General features: G+C 45.2%; 1 protein-coding gene across 6 annotated transcripts in view; it reads right to left on the bottom strand.

Moving 5' to 3' along the window:
* Nucleotides 1-3,856: 3,856 nt before the first annotated feature.
* Nucleotides 3,857-22,194, bottom strand: part of DUSP22 (dual specificity phosphatase 22) — a 71,255-nt gene continuing 52,917 nt past the window's right edge. For 4 of the 6 annotated variants that reach the window (XM_019629422.1, XM_019629426.1, XM_019629425.1 and 1 more), the window contains 4 exons: nucleotides 21,211-21,260; nucleotides 9,970-10,044; nucleotides 6,868-7,039; nucleotides 5,278-6,395 (listed from right to left, as the gene is read on the bottom strand). In XM_019629422.1, the coding sequence (XP_019484967.1) occupies nucleotides 6,213-6,395; nucleotides 6,868-7,039; nucleotides 9,970-10,044; nucleotides 21,211-21,260 (480 nt within the window). In that variant the 3' untranslated portion in view covers nucleotides 5,278-6,212. Of the gene's footprint in view, nucleotides 4,368-5,277; nucleotides 6,396-6,867; nucleotides 7,040-9,969; nucleotides 10,045-21,210; nucleotides 21,261-22,194 lie in introns of those variants that run through there. The other 2 variants (XM_019629424.1, XM_019629423.1) reach the window with 2 other exon arrangements.

The raw sequence follows: 22,194 nt of genomic DNA, 5'->3' as shown, positions 1-22,194 counted from the left end.
TCAGAACATTCAGCTGCTGAGTACTTTCAGTCACCTGCTAAAATAGCTCTTTTGACACTGACGCTAATAACTGAACTAGAAGCTTCAGGAACTACTAACTCTTTATGATCAACAGTTTGCATAGAGATCTGCAGCCAGAATAAACCCAAATTTGCAGATGTTCAAATATGTGCTGGCAATTCTTGCCCCCGATGGAAAGAGACACAGACAGCACTTGCAACCTTTAGTCAGATGTTTATTGAGGCGGTTAAGTCTAAGCTACAAAACAGAAGACTAATTTTGATACTAGCTGAAATAAGTATGTCCCATTATTGTAGTCACAGGCCTCAAAATCTCTAGCGGGAGTAACACAGCAAGAGAGCAAAGTGTCAAGGTCTCTGTGCATGAGGACAAATGTCCAGTGTGCTTCAGGGTTCCGAAAACTTGACAGTCCCCATGAGCCTGAGGCCTAAAGGGACCCTACAAACCCTAAGATGGAATGACGGACATGCTCAGGTTGCCAGTGACAAGTCAGAGGCACTTTGTTTGTGTTTTTTCTCAGTTTCTCCCTTTCTCTGGGCAATAAAAAGGAAAGGGAAGAGGAACTTCCCTCTGAAGTCTTGGTGATTTCTTGTTAAGTACATATATAAATACGAGCATGTTGAAAGCACATTCTTAATAAAATTATTAATAACTCAGGGTCAGGATGGGAGGAGTCTCTAGTGTGGGATCACAGGGTTTTGATTCTTAGTGTGTTCCCTATTTTTATGACTAGATGCTGGTGTGCAGAGCAGCTTTGTGACCAGCTCTGGTTGTGCAACACGAGCTCTAATGTTTTCCTGGTGCCTAGGTACCTGAGTTGAACACACCCCTTGATATTGCAGACACAACTCCCCTGAAGGTTAAGGATTTCTGTAAAATATAATTTAAAAGCAATAAACCACAGTTGTGCGTGCGCGCGCACACACACACACACACACACACACACACACACACACACACACACACAGAGCAATCACTAGATATTATAGGTTGTTTCTATGCACGAGTAACATTGAAATAATTCCAGAAGGTGAAAGTGGGGTTCCCTGCTGAGACAGAAACTAAAAAGAACCAGCACCTAATAAATTTTAAGAAGTCCCTAGTGGGAAATCAACCTCAGGGAAAAGCATAAATGCTGTTGAGGACATGTGTGGACACCCATAGTCAATGAAGGTACTCTGAAAAATATGGTTTAAGTCAAAGAATCACGTTGGCAGAGGGGGCATATAAACAGGCTGGTCTGCCTAGGACCCAGGCAAGGCAACGTCAGGCAGCAAGCAGGAGCCTGCTCGGCCCAGGGAGAGACTGGAGGATGGTATCGTGTGCTACGGCCCCCGCGCGGCAGTCTCAGGACATGCCAGACCAGGGTGCTCCAGCCCCAGGCTCTCAGCGCCGTGAGCGTGCTCACAGGATAATGCCTAATGACTAATTTGGCCTCCCTGAATCCTTTTTTGTTTCTGATTTAAAAGGTGTTTCACTCCATTTATTTCAGATTTATTCAGATATAATTGACATATTATGTACAAGTAAGTTTAAGGTGTACAATGTGCTGCTAACAAAAATCTTGATAATGAAAGAGAGATAAGCCTGGCTAGGAGATAAAATGAGTCTTCATAAAGCTAATGTTTTATTCATAATAAATTAAGAAATTGAATATTTGCATTCTACATTAATGGTCACAAATCTGGTTCTTGGGGGGCTGTTCTGGGTGCAGGGGAAAACTTGAACACCTGATCTCAAAGCTGGGTCACAGCCAGGATGAGCCCCCTCGGAGGCCCTAGGTCTAGCAGTCAGTCCCTTTAAATCTAACCTTGAAATCGCAAAGCCCACACACAACTATCACAGTGTACGAAGATGCCTGAACCATGCGAGAAAACATGGCGCTGGAGGCAAGATTCCAGGCAGCAGCAAGGCCCCTAAGCTCTCACTCCTCCATATCCTGTCTGGCACCAAGACTACTTGCTTCTCTCTCCCCAGCTTCCAAGTCCATCTGCCTCCTTGGCCCTTCTCATCTCCATGCCATGACCCTGTTCGGGGCGCCATCTTCTATCACCTGGGTGACTGTACCGGCTGCCTCCTAACTGGCCTTCAATGTGGACCCGCACACTGGCCCCCATTCTCCAACTGCAGCGCCTGCTAGTGGAGCACATTCAGCAAGCGCTGCCCCCCACCGCCCCCACGCTGGTCCGCAGAATGGTGTCCACGCTGCTTACAAGGCTCCAAACCTGGGAATCACACTTGTAGGAGGCTGGCAGGGCACCTGACCTCTGGGATTGCTTAGCTCCAAGGGTTAGCATAAGAAGTAAACCAGTTACTGTACAGCAGGTACTAAGTAAACAACAAAAGGCTCCAGTTACCACCGCCACCACCACCTGGCTGCCCACCCAGGTGCTTGCTCTAATCACACTGTGCTCCCTCGTGCCGCCAGTTAACCCAAGTGCTGGTCCTCTGTCTGGACTCCCCTTCCTCCCACTGTACCCAGCAAGTTCCAGCACTCAGGCTCCACCACTCACATTAGGCATCACCTTTTCTGAACCGACTCCCGTGAGGACCACCTCCCTCACCACAAGCTGGAAGAGTGTTTCTGCATTCCGTTCCCCACACAAAGCGCCAGGAGCACCTGTACTTGTCCTTATGACCCGCTCTGTGACTGCTGGTTTTTGTAACTGCAATCCCACCAAGTCTTTCTGGGAGTCAGAAGTATGTCTGTACATCCTGCCCGAATCCCACAGCACCTGCTGTGATGAGCAGGCAGTGAATGCAGCGAGCAAATCACTGAGTGAAGCACAGGGAGGTGCAGGCAGCTCACTTAAGTCTCCTCCACATAGGCCACGATTCTGAGTTCCAGGCTAGAAAGAATCTATGTGCAGAAGAAAATCACAGAAACAGCAGCCTGAGAAAACTTCCCCACACCACAACCACCTCAACTGACCGGCCAATGCCCCGGGGCAGCAGGAGTTCACCGTTCCGCCTCTCTAGTGTGTCCCCAAACACCTGCTCTGGTCATGGAAAGAGACGGGCCTCTGCCGCTAACATCCAGGCGTGGTCCATACTAACAAATGTCTTGGGGCTTCCAGCTCTGGCACGTGGAGTACTCAGAGGTTCCCACAACTGGGTTACCTGTGCTACGCAGGTCAGTACCTCAGCAAGCCTGCTGAGTCAGAAGCAGCATTTTGATGCCCGGAACTGATGGACTGATCGCTGCATATCATCTACACCCAGCAGAGCTGCAGCCAGAACAGCTCCTAGCCCCTCCCCTGAGCCCATGGCCAGGGGCTTCCAGGCATCAGAAACAGAAACTTAGAACATATGGCAAGCCTGCCACCTACAGTCAAAGGGCCCATGTATACCTGCCTTCAGTTCAAGCCAAACCTACTCTTCAAGTAAAAACTTAAATTTCCATGCTCCCTAGCCCCTGGATTTAGACAAGAAAAATTTAGGAAATTGACTTAAATTGCACTTCCAGCCAGTTTGCGGGTTTTTTGTTTTTGGTTTTTTTTTTCAGATTAAAAGCTGAATATGGAATCAGAGCAACTGCATTCAACAATGTGTGGCCAATGTTTAAGGAGTACCCGGCCGAATTCCCTGTGTGAAATGCAGCAATCCCAGGGGTGCCAGGGAGGCAGTGCTCACACTGTGGGGCAAAACGTAACTCCAAAATCCAGTTTCTTCCTGCGCGCAATGAGGACCAATTTTCCTCCCATGGAGAAATTAAGTCACCTTTCCTAGTGTCTACTGCACTACCTTCTGGAGGAAAACAACAGCCTCTAACACGACCCTCGTAGGCAGCAAGGTGTGACATCCACACTTAAGCTAAGGAAGAATGCATTGCACATGAAGTTAAATGTGGCCCTTTATTAACAAAAACGTATAGCTTTGGGTAAATGCTACCATGGAAAACAAAAACCGTGGATAAAACACACACCAAGAGATATGTCCCAAGCTGCGGAATTTAAGAACACATGATGCAGCACAATCGTCATGAGAAGCAATCATGATCACTAACCAGGAACCAGACCAGCACAGCAGGACCCTTAAGATTGCTATAAAGGCATTAAAGATAAGGTTAAATTCCACAGCAGTGAAATTAAGGTAAAAATATATTCTCTTGCTAAAGAGCATCCTTAGTTCTCAGCATGTAACAACAGGGTTATATATGTATGTATTCAGTTTAAAACGAAAAACAAAGTTTACAAATCACTTCTGGATACTTAAAAATAAACTCTAGGTTGCTGGTTTTTTTTGGCAGCACCAGACTAAACTCTGTGGCTTTGCAATATTTCAGAAGCTTCAGGTACATTACAATCTTCTGAGAAAGGCCCAGTACTTCAGAATTCCTGGTGTGGCTGTGGAGAAAGAACATTACTGGCAACAAATATTAAAACAACATTTCAAGATCTACAGGCATGTATTCAGATGTTCATAAATGTACATGCATATCAGCATTCAAGCTGATATCCTGAATACTTTTCCAGTTAACATATTTACATTTCTTTCCAGTTTGAGAAAAAATATGTACTTTATAGGCAGATTCTTTCAGCTGAACATGGATAACTCTATGGCCATGTTTCCTTTTCTCATTGTATTTGGGGCCTGTACGAGTGTGTAGAGTCAGGTGACTTCATTCTCCCTGGTCCCCATCGAGTTCACCTGTGACATAACCCTCTAAACCAGCGGTTCTCAACCTTTCACAGGGGTCGCCGAAGACCATCGGAAAACACATATTTTCAATAATCTTAGGAACCGAGACACCGCTCCTCTATCCATCTCCAGGCCCACATGCAGATACGCCCACATACGAGTACCCGGCGACCCCTGTGAAAGGGTCGTTCGACCTCCAAAGAGGTTGCAACTCACAGGTTGAGAACCGCTGCTAAACGCATGGAAACTGCTCTTCTTATTCAGGGTCTCTTTTTGTGGTAGAATCAGAGAGATGAACTACAACATCTCTTTAGGGTGAGGCCGAGTGTACTTTTTCATTCTGTGGCTGTGTGTGCTTAACACTCTGCGTTGGTATAAAGAACTGTACCACAGAGAGCTCACAGCATGCCACGATGCCCACTGCAAACTGCAGGTGCTCTCTGACATGCTGGTCTAGGCCCAAATGTGGAATTTACCCACCAGAAAGCATTACTGTGGTCCAACTCAGAAACTTTAAATAGCTCAATGATATTGATGCTTTCCCCTTTGATTTCAAAAGCAATCATAACCAAACATTTTCAACTATGAGGCAGAATTGATTGGAATAACGAAAAACACCTTTTCAAAAAACATTTAATGAGGTAGCTGAGATCAAATATCAAATCCACAGCATACACAAAGGTGCTTAATAAGTGCTCAGGCTTTTTAAAGTGAGTTTTTAAATGCAAACTGCTACAATGCCTAATGAAGGCTCTTTCTTCCCAGTCCTGGGGAAGAGACTCCTGCCGGGTGAGGACAGTGAGAGGTTGGGGGGAAGTGAGGCCACACAGGAGAAGAAAAGGTGCTCTGGGTGAAGGGTAGTGCTCCCCATGGAACTAAAATGCAGTCAGTGCCACAGAAATCAAACACCAAGTAGAACTCCGCCGGGGACCTGAGGGGGCCAAAGCCCGGGGCATTTTCATTAAGAGAGGCAGTGCTCAGAGCACCCAAACCACCCCCCCCCACACACACACACACACACACACACACACACACACACACACACACACACACGCCCCTTCCAAGGCCCCTGGAACTACCCTCAGGAGGCAGTCAGGCCCCCTGCTGTCCCGCCAGGCAACCCTGGGTTCTGGGGGAGGCGGCTGCTTTCAGCTGCTGGGCCCCGAGCCCTCCTCACTGTTGTCACAGGCGTAGGCTACTTCTGGCTGAGCAGTATCTCAGAGGTCAACTTGAAAGCCTTCCGCTGCAGTCTTGGACAGAGGGAAAGTAGGGTACCAAGGCCGGCAGTGTGGATCCTGTGACTGTGCCAGCACTGTTCACACACTCACACGTTCACAGATACTTACGCACGCGCGCACACACTCACTGGCCCACACAAAGGTGCAGCGGGGCAGCCTCTAGGCCTGGCAGCAAGCTTTGGCTGGGCAGGAGAGGGCTGATGGAGGGGCCTGAGGCGGAGCTGGGTGGGGTCCTGGGAAGGAACCTGGATGGCCACCTGCCCCTCCTGTCCTGTGCGGCAGCAACCGGCACACCAGGGCGCCCGCAGTGCCTTAGGTCTCTGTGGTACAGTGGCTGTAGGCCAGGGGAGGTGAGGCCTGACAGCTGCTGCCCCTCCAGGCGCCAGGCTGGGTCTCTGGGTGCCCCAGCTCTTTATATTTACCCAGAATCTTCTTGGCTTCTTCTGTATCCTGCAAAGGGCTCTCTCCATATTCTTCCTTTAACCACTGCCGGTACTAGAGACGTTGGGAAAAAAACCCAAAATGTCACACACAGCCCTGCATCTATGTAGGCGGTTACCTATTACTTAATGGTACAGATTTTGCCTCATATAAACCAGGAAATAAATAGCTCTGTGGTTGGCCAGCCAGTGTCAAACCTTCTTCAAGGTTTTGGCTCGAGGATGTGAAAGCAAGCCGAACCAAGAAAACAGCCCTTGACCCAAAGGGAAAGAAACAGAAGCCAACCCGGGGCCCAAGGAAGATGGTAAAGGGTAATGTCCCGTGGCTGTGGCTGGTTAACAAGGGACAAGCAATGACTTCAATGGGGACGTGGCAGTGGGGAGGGCGGTGGGGGAGGGGGCGTGCTTCAACGAGACATCCACTGTGGGCCTTTCCACCTCCAGGCTCCACGCTGCTGGAGTGTACAGAAAGCCTGAGGCGCCCTCCCGGGCTGCTGCCTCCACACCCAGAGACCCAGCACAGTTACCTGATGGACCTCGTGCTTCTCAAAGTCCTGGAGCTGTCGCTGGAAGCCCAGGTTGGGGTTGGCACATGACCGCCCAGCGCGCACAGTGTGCAGGGCATCCTCCCAGCCAAAGTCAGTGACAGTCATGATGTACGCAGTCACCAGAGTCACACTCCTGGAGACACCGGCCAGGCTGTGGGGCCAAGAGAACAGCACACGTGCAAGGGATGTGTAGGGCCACATGTGCCTCTCCTGACCCATGTGGAGCAGGGGGTCCTGTGGACCTTGTTTTACAAAGTCTTCCTGCCCTGGATTGCGAGTGGACAGCATGCCAGCATGTTACTTGGAAATTACTCATAAACATACTAGCTTCCATTACACTAGAAGCTGAGGCATTCTTTATCTGTGTTACTCTCCTTTTTCATTGGTTTTCTGCTGGCTATGGCTCCGGACACGTCACTGTTGTGATTCTCTGTCACTCCTGAGCTCCTCCTTAGATGTCCCCCATTTCCCTGGACAGATAAAGTAATCAAAGCACATCAAAGGAAGCTGAGGGGCCTGGGATCTATGCGGGAAATCCATTGATAACCTGCAGCGGTTTAGAAGGCTTTATGTTTTTTAAAAATTCTGGCTTTCTAGATATGTGAGGGCTTAATCTATAACTTAAAAAAAAATACAGAAACCCTTACCAAATATTTTGTTCTTCTCGACATAACTAAGCAAAGCACCACAGTGGGCACACTCCACGTGTGCTCTGAGATTCAGGGTCAAGGTGGATGCTCTGCTGCAACAACAGCTAATCATCTCTACCAGCCTAAGTAAGGGGACACATTTTAAATGCATATGCAAATTAAGGCGGTCACAGGTCGTGCTGCGTCAGTTAGTGTTCTAGCAACGGTTTAAGATGGGGAAGTTTAGCAAATTTCTCATTTCTAGAAATGCCTATCTTCAGATTTACACAACTGTTTGAAATACTAATTCCTACAATATCGACCTACACATAGTTGTCGATGGAAAACATCCAGCCTAAGAGAAAACTTGTAAGAGTTTATTTGAGCCAAACTGACGACAATTGCTGGGAAGCAGTCTCAACGGATTGAGAAAATACTTCAGAAAATGGCTGTTTTGCAACTTATTTTATACATTAGAATCAAAGTAGGAAGGTTACATGAAATCCATTGGTTGTAGATTAAGGGGGTGGGAGAAGGCAAAGAGGGGAAATCTCTGGGATTGGATAAAAAGTAAAATGGAGAGACACACATTTCTCTTACATTGGTGGGTACAGCATAGTTAATAGCATTTTACAGCACATAGAGATAGTATTTGGGGAACAAGATAGCAATGAGGAATTTTGTAGATTCCTGCTCTGGTGTGGTGGGTTGTGCCCACTGGGGGGTCCGCAAAAAGAGATTGCTCTGGTATTGTAAGGATATGTTATCTTAGATGCAAAAAGATGACAGACAGGCTTAAGGTAAAGAGTGACCTTTGTCAAGGAAGCTACAGGCCAAGGATGTGACTTCCTGCCTTGGCCCACCTTAGTTAGGAATTTTTATGTTCACGCCATCCTCTGTGGTTATTTTCTGTCTCCTGAGCTTGTCAGGTTTAACATGTGGCCCCTTTGGTTAGTTAGTTTAACATGTGGCCCTTTATTATGTAACATCTGTCCACATAGTTACATAATAATAATGATGATGATAATAATAATAATAATGATGATGACAGTCATAACAATAAACCATTCTCAAGTAGTGGCTCTTCCCTAGGGTTTTAGATCAGAAATAATGAAAAATTTTAAAAAGGTATATCCTCTTGAGCTGCAAACCTAGAGACTTTAATTCTCCATGAGCCCTGGAAGCCCAGGCAGAGTTCAAAACTCCCCTTCAAATGGCTCCAGCTGCACCTCATAACGTGTTCTAAAGCAAACGTAAAGGATGTTACAAACCCTCTATTTGTATTTATAACATGTCCTACTCTTTTCAAAAGTAAAATTTAAAAAAATCACATTATTTCAAGAACCGTATAAAACTGCATAATGCCATTTTTTAAGAACTCAGACTAGTGTCCCTGCTCCCGCATTTTGGGTTACTGGCCCTTAGAACAAATGATGGTTTTCATAAATGACTGCTCTGGATACCAGGCAGTGGGTCCCCTCAGTCATGGCAGGACAGCCACCAACCTTAGCAGCAACCCGCCCCAGGAGATATCACTTTGCATTTCCAAAGGGCTTTCACTGCAACAGTAACTTCTCTGGGGGAACTAAAAAAATTGTAAATTAATATCAAGCCTCATTCAAGATAGAGAGGGGTCATGTTCAGCCTGTATTTTAACAGACAGCAGCACCCCGGCTCCAGAATGCTGGCTGCTGGTTCCCCAGACAAATTAATTATGTTATTAGGATGAATACTGAAGGTAATAAAAATGAGAGCCGATACTCACTGAGAGCTTGCTATGTGCCATCAGTGCTCAGCGCTCTCTGTGTGCTGTCCTTGGGTTATATGTCATAACAGCTTTCTTTGCACTGTGTGTGTGTGTGTGTGTGTGTGTGTGTGTGTATCTCCACACATACAAACTATAGCTGAATGCAGGTGGATAGCTGTATATAAACTGTTTAATTCTAAGAGTCTATTCAGATCTTTTCAAAGCGAAGTAGTAAGCCAGACACACATAAATGCCCCAGCCTACAAACGTAGAAGAAATGGTCATTTTGCTAAACACCCACATATGTAATCAAAACTCTCCAGAAAGAAACAGTTTTTGAAAGGCCATTTGAAGTTTCCGGAATGAGCTACAGACTAGGTGCCCTCTTCAGGAGACTGTTCTGATGAACGTTAAAGGTCAATAAAAAAGGAGCTTCCGTTGTCTAGTGACCTTGATGTCCTTACAGAAATCCTAACTGTGAAAATGAAAATCTAAGTGAAATGAAAACAAAAATGTACGGTTCTTTCAGCAAAAGCAAATAATAACTAACAAACAGGAGGGTTCAGGTGGGCTGTGTGTTTGAGGTTTAGAGGACAGAGAAAACTACTAGGATATGAACTAATTATTCACATACAGAAAACACCTGGTGAGAAACCAGGCTGAGCAGAACATGCTCAACTGTTATTAGGCAAAAAGCATACATACCAGTGTACAAGACAGCCCTCTCCCCTGAGTCGGCACTCGTGAATGAATTTAATACTTTCTTTGAAATGTCTTGTCCTGGGGGGAGAAAAAAAGAGAAGTGGCATTTCTCTACTCAACACATGATGAAGAGAAAAATCCACCTGAAGTTTCTTAAAAAGGTCTCAGAGCCCCACAGCTTCCCACAGGTCACACTGTCCAGGGCTGCAGCTGCTTCAGCTTTAGAATCCATCACACACAACACTGAGGACTGGGGAGGACTGCCCACCTTCTGGACTTTTCAGAATTTCTCTGCAAGGAATCCCTGAAACACACAGTAGCCGCTGACTAGTGGTGGCGGCGGGGTGGTTGCTGACCAGCCCCAGGATCAGTCTGGGCCCCTCAATGCTCAGCAGCACTTTGGCGACCTCACACTGATGACTTGAATAGCAGCGGGGGTCATCCGCAGCCATTCAGGCGAGGAAGGTACCTGCATCATGCAGGCTCCCCAAGCCCGAAAGCTAGTTTACTTGTGACAATCTGAAAACCTAACAGTACTCTCCCACACTGGCCTCCCTCAACTTTGGTAGGTGCTGTCTGCATGTCATGGAAGAGCTATGGAGAAATGACAACTGTAGCTCCAATACCTGCTCAGCAGCTTAGCAGCTGCGTGACTTTGGCAAAGTCACTTGGCTTCCCTTAACCTCACTTATAAAGTGGAAATGATGTTTTATAGGGCACTATGCCTTATAAACTCTGAAGTCCTTTATGATGATGAAACCAGAATTATTCCTCCTGACCCTTAGCTTTGTTGCCACCCCTTTCTCCTGACACTCGTTCATTAAGCATGTGTGCACCAGCACCACTCAGGTTCTGGATGGGCCGGTGGGTTAAGTACAGATACTCCAAGGGGACCTACCGACTAAATGCTTTTCATTTCCTGTCTGGCTTATAAAGCAGCACAATGTCTAAAGTTGCCCATGGACTAAACTCATCGCTGTAAGCTCTGACTGAGTAGTGCCTGTTTACCAGGGACTCCGCTAAGCTGCAGTAGATTCAGAGGTGAAGAAGATGTAGTTTCCAACCCCACAAGCTAGGTCTACTGTCTCATGAAGGATGACAGGCCAAATGAAGTGAATAAGAATGGTAAATTCAGGTGTGGCATAACAAACTCAGCCAGGTATTGTCTGTAGAAGAAACTCAGAAACCTAAGTGTGGGTGCCCAGAGGGACAAGGGCAGGCAGGCAGTAGAGAAAGTATAAGTGTGCATGTGTGCACACTGTACTACAGCCAAACGCAGGACATGGGGCTCCCACAGGTGCAAAGTCCCAGGGGTCCGACCCAGGGACTCCACACTCACATGAAATTTATAACTACTAGAGCATTGCAAGACAGGCTTCTGTTAAATTTCCCAGGGACACATGCTCCTAGATATAAACTTACAAAGAGACTCAGAGCATTGCAACTGTACTTCCAAAGGCTGGCTTGGCAAAAAAATAAATAAATAAAAATAAAAAATAAAGATTCCTGCCGTAATCCTGGAATCTGAACTGTTCATACGGAAAGAGTCCTCAGAGCAGGCCTGTGGAGCAGAAACACACGGCAGCCAACTCAGCCGCGTGGCGGGGTGTGGGCCTTGGGCTGGTGCGGCGCAGAAGCCAGGCCCCCAGGCGTGGTGCTGCACACAGGGTGTCTGCTCCATGCTCAGCCTCCCATCCTCAGAGCAAAACCAGCCCTGTGGAGTGTGAGGTGCGCTCCTCTGGTTTTGCAGGACAGAACTATGGTGTGGCACCTCCTGCTGCCCGGGTCTTACTGGGGCGGCAAAGGGCCTGGCCCCTCGGAATGCCCCAGCTCGCCTCCAGCTCTGGCCCTAGGGAAGGAAAGGCAAAGCGGTGTGGTGGGGACTTCTGGAAAAGTTTCCCCTTCCTAATGAAAGGAAAGCTAGCAGTCTCTGCCCAGGTTTCCTACTGGGAGTGAGCACCACGCTTACAGCTGCATGGGATGCCCTGCAGCCACAGGCGACAGGCCCCCGGACTGCAAGGGCGGCAGGGTGCAAACGGGGACATCATGGAGCTGCCGTCCAGGCTTGGGAGCACCCACCTGCAGGCTTCTCATCAGGGTGTTGAATAAATAAATACCTTTATAACTTAAAATACTGCCAATCAGATATTCTGTTACCGATAGCCAACTACCATCTACCTTGATACCAGCAACTAATTCAACAGTTTTAAACAGCGAGCTAACGCTTCTGGCATAGGAGTGGCTACAGGTTGCTTCTCAATTCTTTTCATGGTTTATGCAGTGAGACCTGTCCCTCTCCGCAGGCCACTGCATACAGCCGGGGGTGGGGGTGGGCTTGACTGGAGATCCCAGAACCCAGGACACAGCCCTGTCCGGAGAGTACACGTCTTTGTCCATTAGCCAGCTATATTAGGACATCTAGGGGTTCTGGAGAGGCCTCTCCATGCCTGCAGCCCACGCTCATGCCTGTCCTTGGTGGGTCTTTCTGGTCAAGGAGAGCTGCATCTGAGACAAGACAGGCAGGGAAGAACACAACAACCAGAAAAGGAAAGCAAATCTAGAAATCAATGACAACTGCCTAACTAACTGTGTAAACCACAGAAGACTGTGAAGGCCACTCAGTGACATCAAGTTACCAGTGCTCCACCAGGCAGGCAGAGCTTGGGGTCTGGGGGAACATGGTCAGTGCTGTGGAGGTCACCAAGATCTTGGAAAGGTGACAAATGAACCCCTTTACTGCAACTTCCAAATGGGAACAACTTCTTATATCCAACGTTTACACCTGCATGTCCCAAACCACATGCGTGATGAAACCCGGGTCTTAAATATTGTGGGGTGCCACTGGGTTCAAGAGTCAGAATAAGAGAGTAGGGGTGTGGGTATGGGCAGCAGGGCAACACCCAAACTTGCCAGAGCCCGGAGAAGGTGTGAAGGGGCTGAGGAGCCCAGGAAGTCATGAGGAGGCACTCCTGCTCCCCCCACCACCAGCACTTGACTCTTTCAGCTGTCTCTGCGTCAAGCATCAAGTCCAGGGAAAACCCATGGGGAGCTGCTGTCCACCACTGTGTTGGGGCATGGGCTGCAGAGCCCAGGGCAGGCATCTGTAAGAGGGCTGGTCACAGCCCTGGCCCAGGAGCACAGTGATGCCAACGACGGGATAGCTCAGAGCCCTGCCATGAAACTTGAGTCATGAAAATATTAGGAATGAGGCCAAGCCAGGCAGACATTCCTAGAAATGCCTTTTCCAAGAAAAGCCAGGAGGCAGGCATGCTCACTACTGCTTTGGTGTGTTGCAGGGAGTGGGGGGTTATTTCCAGGGAAGCAAATGACATAAGCCGAAGCCCTGGTAATTAAACTCCCTTCCCTCACAGTGGGAAATACCCGCGACTCTGGTCCTGGTATTGCTCAATCCTCCAGTGTGAAGCAGAAGCACAATCTGAAGCAGCATCCCACAAGCCATTTCAATGAACACAGCTTCCCCATTCTGCTCTTCATTCTGTTTCTTCATTACGGAGACATGTGGGATCAGTTCTGTCCTAGGAAAGCCAGCTGGGCTGATCCAGAAGGAAAGCACAACCTACTTGTGCGTGACAAACACCCGATAACGCCTGCTGCTGACACCCCAGAGGGACACCTGGGGTCAGGCAGAAGGGTACTTTGCATGAGAGATGTCCTCCGTGGCGGCTCAGCCAACAGCCCAGCAGCTGCCGCTGCCCCCTTCCTCTTCTTCTTCCTTAGTTTGTGCTGGGCCAGGGCATCCCTCCCTCTGTCCAGAGGCCAAAACCAGGACCGGCCAGATCTTGCTGACCTTCAGAATGCTCACAGGAAGGATGGCAGATGGATCTAGCAAAGCCGCACCACACACAGTGCTCATTTTTTGAGGCTGAACAATTTCTTCTGACTCCAATACTTGGTAGCTGGGATCCCCTCTGTGGGAAATGAGGCAGTCCTCTCTTGCTGAGAACAACCGTCTGAGTGCACAAAAGCCCAGGGATCTTGGCAAGAGCCCTGAACAGCAGCTGGGCTCACCCCTAGCCAGCCCTACTGATGGCAAAGCCACAAGATCCAGGATGTTTCTCCTTCCCCTCAACAGAGTACGAATGTGTGTGTGTACACGTATACATATGTGCATACAAGCAGAGGAGAAAAAACAGGAAAAGGCAAGCGTCCTTAGATTTCTTTTTTCCTCAGAAAGGAATGTTTAAAAAAAAAGCAAAAAAAAAAAAAGTGAATGGGTGACGGCTTCTATCAGGCCCCAGGCTCTGGAAGGTAAGCTCAGATCAGAGAGCTGCTTCCTCCTGGGGCAAAATCAGTCCAGGCCCCCCAGGTCCTGTCCAGGCCCCCTCCAGCTGGAACACTGACCGTGAAGCTATGACCCCACCCAGAAGCAAGCAAGAAGGAACATTCTTCACCCAGGCAGACACTCGTAGGACTGTTGTACCAGTGTACATTATTGAACACGTAATACTAACTCACATTTCTATTAGCAATTCCCCAACTTTTATAACTTTTATATTTCCTGCACTGTCAACATTTTTACAAAATTGGGGGAATATGTGTACCACATTTTTCTTTAAAAAAATTATTTTATTATTACATAAGTTTCAAGCATACAGCATTATAATTTGACATCTGTATGCACTACAAAGTGATCACCCCCAAAAGTCTAGTTACCACCCATCACCACATAATTGACCCCTTTCGCCCACCACCAAACCCCTCCCCTCTGGTAACCACCAACCTGTTCTCCGTATCTATGAGTTTGTTTTAGTTTTGTTTGTTCATTTTTTTTGTTTATGTGTTTGTTTTTTAGATTCCACATATGAATGATATCATATGGCATTTGTCCTTCTCCATCTGACTTACTCCACTCAGCACAACATCCTCTAGCTCCATCCATGTTGTCGCAAGTGGCAAGATTTCACTCTTTTTTATAGCAGAGTAATACTCCATTGTATATACCGTATTTGCCGGCGTATAAGACGATTTTTTGGCCCTGAAAAATATGCCTCCAAGTGGGGGGTCATCTTATACGCCAGGTACACTTCAGATAGACTGCCCATAGTGCTTGCCCCGTGCCATAGTGGCCTCCCGATGCCTGCCCACTTCATTCCACATACCGTTCAGGCATCAGCAGCGCTGCTGGGTGTATGCTCGGCCGTGTGCGATTTTGCAAGTGTGGTAAATTCGGGTTACCGTATATTTCTTTACATATGCATTGAAGATTCGCAATTTTGCGCTATCATGGTGCCTGTTAGAATGTTGAAGAGCTCGCACTTGCGCACTAGTGAGGTCCCAGGGAGATGCTGATGCAAGGGTGGACCAGACTGCTATAGTGACAGGGCGGGCAAACAGGGAGCAGGGACCAATCCAATCAGGCTTTGTATACAGCCAACAGCCAACCACAATACTGCACCATTGTACAGTACAGCATAGAAAATGTCGACCAGTCAAACCCCTATCATCCCTATCATGGCACCAGCCAAAAGAAAGAAGTATGATGCAAATTTTAAACTGAAAGTTATAAACTTTGCTAAGGAAAATAATAATTGTGCTGCTGCAAGACAATATGGAGTAACAGAAAAGATGGTTCGGGACTGGAAATCAAATGAGAAAGCATTAAAGAGTATGCCAAGGGGTAAGTGTGCATTAAGAAGAGGCACCCCACACTGGCCAGAACTCGAAAAACATGTAGCAGACATGGTGGCTCAACATCGCCAAAACGGTTATGTGGTGACACGAAATACAATACGCTTGTTTGCACTTCAGTGGGCCAAATCAAATCTGATATTGTTTTACCTTTTATTTGGTGTGTGGAAGGTGTGCGGAAGAGGGGGTAGTCTTATACGGCGAGTATATAACAAACTCTGTATTTTGAGTGGAAATGTTAGGGGGTCGTCTTATACGCCCAGTCGTCTTATACGCCGGCAAATACGGTACATGCCACCTCTGCTTTATCCATTCATCCACTGAGGACACTTGTGTTGTTTGTACATCTTGGCTATTGTAAATAATGCTGCAATAAACACAGCATTTTTGAATTAATATTTTTGAATTAGTGTTTTCATATTTTTAGGATAAAAATCCAGAAGTGGAATAGCTGCATCATACAGTTGTTCTTTTCTTAATTTTTTAAAGAATCTCTATGTTGTTTCCATAGTGGCTGCATCAATCTACAATCCCACCAACAGGGCATGAGGGTTCCCTTTTCTCTACATCCTCACCAACACTTGTTGTTTATTGTCATTTTGACAACAGCTATTCTGACAGGTGTGAGGGGATACCTCCTTGTGGTTTTGATTTGCATTTCTCTGATGATCAGTGATGTTAAGCATTTTTTCATGTACCTGCTGATGATGTGCCTTTGAAAAGACATCTATTCAGACCCTCTGCCCATTTTTCAATCAGGTTGTTTATATCTCACTTTTCATTCTGACAGATAAGTTTATTAAAAAACAAACTACAAAACCAAAACACCCAAAATCTCTCTATCATCTATTAATACTACAACATCATTTCACAAAGAATAGTTCAACTCTAAAAACACTAGGAGGACATAACCTAAGACTAAAAATCATTAAGTTAAATAAGGGAAGTCTTTATGAGAGATGCAATACACATTTTCTGCATATTTCTCATTTCTATACACTGCAAAGTCCTTATGAGCCATGTGTGCACACGTGTGTGTATGTGTGTTCTCACATGTGTGTGTATGTATATGCCTGTCTGGAAGGGCCACCCTGGGCGACCTTGCTCTGATCTTGCAAAATTGCTCTTTTAAATAATGAAAACAAAGAAAAATGTAAATAAGAGAGTACAGAATACATCAGCTAAAAGAAGAAAAATACATGAAAAGATAGGAAGGTGGAATAAGGCAAGGAAGTTTTACTGATATTTTAAATATAAGCTCTCTGTATTGTTTGTTAATGCCTCGTCTCCTTACAAAAACCTCAAGAAGTTCAGAGATCTGCTGGATTCGTAGAGCACTGAATGTCACAAAGGCCCCACTGTAATGGGGCAGTGCTATCCACTCCACAGCACAGACCCAGCTCTCCTGGACTTGACAGAGGAGAAGATAAAAAAAGATAATTATTCCCTTAGTGATATCTAAATACAAAATACCAATTTAATGAACATTAAAATAAGAATGAATAAAATAAGCTACTATACATCTAACCATTCACTCTCAAAAGACATTAATACTCCTTGCTTGAATAGACAGAAAATGTAATCTTTGGAATGCTTAATGTCCATAAAAAACACTTTTACTTATTTCCCCTAACACTATACCAATTGTGTACGACAGGTATTTATAGTGAGAGAAGGAAGGTTAAAATAACTTGTATGAGAAAGCACAGAGAGAGAACAAAAGCAAGTATTTCTAAAGCCTTCAATCACCAACCCATCCGTCTCGGCCACCTGGAGAACACTCAATATGTGCATTTATTACAAGCTCTTAGAATGCCTCCAATTGTAATAAATCATGCAAAGCACAGCAGCCTGGGCCTGGGGTTATTACGACTATGAGAACTTGAACTTTCACATTTCCTAACTTTGCAAGGCAAGGTGGATGGGGGAACTGAGCTAAAATTTTAATGTGTTCATGTTATCTCAAACCAGGTTTCTGCATATTAAGTTCCTGGAAGATCAGATAGGGGCTTGGGGACTTTGTGACTATGAAGGCCAAGACAGAAAATTGACCTTTCTGGGCAGTTTGCAGCCACTGAATGCCAAATAATAGCAGTTGGTCTCAAAAGGTCACAAACCTCTTACTAAGCATAATCAGCAAGAAGAATTCCTGTAGGCATAGAAATCTGTGGGTAAAGAGTTAGAATGTAAAATCTTAAATTAGATCCAAAGTTGGAAATAATTTTTAAAATCTGTCAGTTTAAAACAATAAGCAATATAATTTTCTAGAATTTATTTTATCATTAAACATAAGAACTCTCAGGCATCAGGAATTACAGCGGCGAGACTAACGGACTACTAGTTGTAACTGGTACATTTTCCAAGTGACGGACATGACGCCTCTCGCTTTGTTAACCAGAGCATTAAGAGGACTTGTCTGCTGACCACCATATTAGTTGGTGATATAGAAGCAAAGGTTCATTTTAGACTTCCCTGCATAGGCCTTAATATTTGCAGGCTACCAGAATTGAGGCGGTCATATAAATGCAGTCAAGTGTTCTGCCTGCCAACATTAATAGTCTGGTGACATCATGAAAGCACGCTCACTGCCAGATGGCATGTTATGCTTTCCAGTGACGCATTTGTAACAGGTGAAGAGCAACTCAAGCCATTTCACATAACACAAGAAGTGCATTCAAAGTTCAAACTTATCTCCATATTACTTCAGTTTAGAGCAAGACATTTATAGAATCATGGACATTTATGTGCCCAAAGCCTTACTTATGCATACGTTTTGCTATTACTAAGGGATTAAAACTAAGTTTCCCTAAAGAAGCACACAAATGCCCATGCACATAACTCCCAACAGCAGAGTGCCAGTTTTTCTGCCTTTCGATGAGTTATAGTCTTGACTTCCTTTTCCAACTGAAACAGAGGTTGTGCTATTGCAGGACTTCACTCGAAATAGCAGCAATGGTGCGTTCTCTGCACGGTTAGCCCTGACCACGGATGCTGCAATAACTACCTATTGGAAACTGGTGTCCCATGCTACACTTTCATGCAGATACAAGGAAAGGGTTAAAGAGGCAAACCACACATTTTAACAACATTACTGTACATATTTGGGACAGAAGAGAATTAAGTCAAATATTATGGGTTAGTCCTCAGGCCCCAAGGTGACTAGGTTTGGGCTGATTTTGCCAGAAGGTTTGAACTGACCCATGAGACTAGAACACAGACGAGTAGCTGTTGCATCCTCTGTCACCATGGTCTTTCCACATAAGCACGTCTTCCAAGTGAATGAAGCAGGCCTCCTGAGCACCACAACTTACTTTCAACTACCTTTTCTACAACTCTCAAGATACAGTAACATACTTTTATTTTGTGTAGAATAAAAGTAGACCCTTATTTTCAAAGTGCTTAGAGTTCACAAAGAACACTTTCACTACACGATCTCATCTCCCAAATCCTGAATTCAGGCCTTGTTCAGATGAAAGAATTGAGGTTTAGATGGATTAAAATGACTTTCCCAAGGTAGATGGAACTGGTTTTAAATCTGAGAACTCTAATTCTAGGTCTCTTGCTTACGTGTCTCTAGCGCAGGACCACTCAGTGCCCAGTCTCCATGTGGTAAGTCAGCGTTACACAGTACTGGGTTAGCACAGTGCTGGGTTCCTAGCAAGGCTGAGACATCCTGGGGGCAGCTCAAGTACAGTGGTCACCTGCCCTGACAACGAGTGCCCAGAATGTGTTACACTGCCAATCAGGTATTGACAAATTCCACAGTATGTTGGAATCTCAGTTTGAGATAAGAGCAAAGCAACCATTCTAAAAATAGTCACCAAAACATGGGCAGAAGACTGCTGTGGTCTTCAGAGAAAGGCAGTGCTCACTTCCTTCCGTACACACCATGCCCTTCCAACCACTTCTGTTTCTTGACACAACTAGTAACCAAGGAAGTTCTCTAATGCTTCTTCCCCTCCTTCTAGACCTAAGCTACTACTATTTTCCTAGTGATCTTAGTAAAATCCTTCCTCCACCAGCCTCAACCTTCAAGATTGACTTTTCCTGTGAAATGATGGAGAATCAGTGTGGAGACACAAACCCCAGGTAGGAAGTATTTGCCCCCACTTCCAACTTGCCCCTGTCTTTTCCTTGTCTAACTCTATACCACCTGACCCCTACTCTACCCGCGCACCCATCCCGTCAATCCATCCAACTCTAGCCCACCCCTCACCCTCGCTTTGTTTTTTAAACTGGTGGATCCCAAAAATTTACTGATTTCTCTTCTTTACAGCCATGACAAATCAAGGTTCGCTAAGGTTCCGATTGGACAGCTTTCAGAGAGGCTGGATACTTGGGATACTAACCATAAGATCATGTGGTCTGCACTTATGTAAGATTTATAGGCAATAGAACTGAAGAATCATGAAGGATGAATCCTGACAAACCTATGGACTCCCAAATTCACAAACAGCACCACAATTTATAACTTCCCTGATGAAATGCAGTAACATGTGATTCTAGGAGGTCCCGGTGCCTGGCCTCCAACACACATCCCAAGGCCAGCCTAAGCAGCAGCCCCTGGGATCTGCTGCATGCACTGAACGGTTAAGCACTGCAATTCTATTCCCAGCCTCGCAGCCTGCAGGCTCAAAGCCATGCCTCAGTAAAACTTTAACCTAGTCCATGTCATAGTCTTTTGGGGTCACTTCTGGAAACTGAAGCGTGTGAATGTTAAAGCCATAAATGCTGTGGGTCTCCAGAAGCCTGATCCCCATTCTGCCAAAGCCTAATCCTATGGGTCTCCATAGGATTGCTGTGACCTGGAAAAGATAGCAATTATGAATTTCTCTTTATAGGGAGAAACAAGAATTAAAACGACACCAAAGATGTATTCAGCTGTGGGGAAATAGAGACCTGGACTTTCCTAAACCAGAAAGATCTATTCACTCAACTCAGACAGGCTTTAGAAGTATAAGTACTCGAAAGCTGATACGAACTGAGATATACTGTAAGAGTGAAAAATGCCTACCTAATTTTGAAGACTTAGTACCAAAAAGGCATGTAAAGTGTCTCATTAAAAAAAATATTGAGCATGTGGTTGAAATGACAGTATTTTGCATATGTTGGATACACATATATTTAGTAACAAAACATATTACTAAATTTATTGTCACCTGTTTCTTTTTTACTTTTTTTAAAATATGGCTCCCAGAAAATTTATGGCTTGCATATGTGACTCATGCTCTATTTCAATTGCTGTGTTAGACAAAACCCAATAGCTTCTTTAAGGGTTTTTGCTTCTAGAGAAAGGATGAACATGCTCATGGTTTGGTTTCAAGTATCATTTTTTTAAATTCGACTCTTCTTATAGATATCCCATCAGTTAGTGCTATGCAGTAGTAGAACCAGCAAATAAGGAGCATGCCTCCAGCTACAGTCTGCTCAACTCAGCAGCACAACCTCTGCGGACCTCACAGACGCTCCTGGAAGGCAGCAGCTGTGGCAAGGGTCCCATCAACGTCCATGAGGTCACTGTCCTTTACCTATTTAACTATAAAGCCCTTTATTCATTTTTAGTATCTCCAAATAATACAGGAAAAAAAAACTTACAGGTTTTGAGATGGTGAATCTGCTGCTGGAATGCACAGGTATTTAATCCCCTGTAGAATGATAAAAAATAAGATAAAATAAAAAGATGACACCCAATATAGGAAAACATTTAAAGGAACTATATACTTAAGTAAAAAAAATAAAAAGGAGAAGTTTTCACTCATCTTTTGTTGCCAAGGAAATGGGGAGAGAAACTCTTTAATTAAGGTTCCTGGTTATTTTCCATGGCCATGCTCTAGTTTGGAAATAGCTTGTGAACAGGGTACATCAAAAAAGTGAAAGAACAGAATACTTTCCAGTAAATGGCAACAAGTTTCAAAACTATTGTCTCAGATGCTTCTTAACATATGCCACATCTTTTTATCTATTTCATTTAGTATTCACTGTTAGTGAAAACCTTAACGCGATGACTAAAAATGATAACATTATGTTACAGTTTTCTATTTCGAATTTTAGTATGAGGAGAATTACAATTTTACTGATGCACTTGATAGGAGCTTTTACACATTGGAAACAATTTGATTTATTTTGCTTCCTTTTTCGAAAAAGTTTTGTGTACTAACAGATTTATTTTTTTTAAAGAATGGACAGTTCGAAAAAAACAGACTTCACATAGTTCTCTATAAAAATGTTTCTGTAAATTCATGCTGCACAAAACTCATGCCTAATTTGAGTTTTATTAAAAACATGATTGCTTCTTCTTCAAAGAGGTTTAAAGTATCGTTAAAAAGGTCTTCGTTGTCAAGTAAAAATATAAAATCTAGAAATCTCAGCAACCTTTGCAAAAGAATATGGCTTGGGCCGGCCGAGTGGCGCGATGGTTAAGAACTGGCTTGGGATGCCAGAGGGCCCCGGTTCAAATCCCACATATGAGGGCCAGTGACAATGCTGAACAACAGCTCAACCTGGAGCTGGGCTGCCCTGAGTCGCCGGCGATGGCATAGGCTACAGCCCCTATGGCAGTGGGTTGCCATGGGCTACCGT

This window comes from Hipposideros armiger, unplaced genomic scaffold, assembly GCF_001890085.2.
Source record: "Hipposideros armiger isolate ML-2016 unplaced genomic scaffold, ASM189008v1 scaffold_854, whole genome shotgun sequence".
NCBI lineage: Eukaryota > Metazoa > Chordata > Mammalia > Chiroptera > Hipposideridae > Hipposideros > Hipposideros armiger.
Note: the sequence above shows the minus strand (reverse complement) of the source record. Positions and strands in the feature narration are given on the sequence as shown.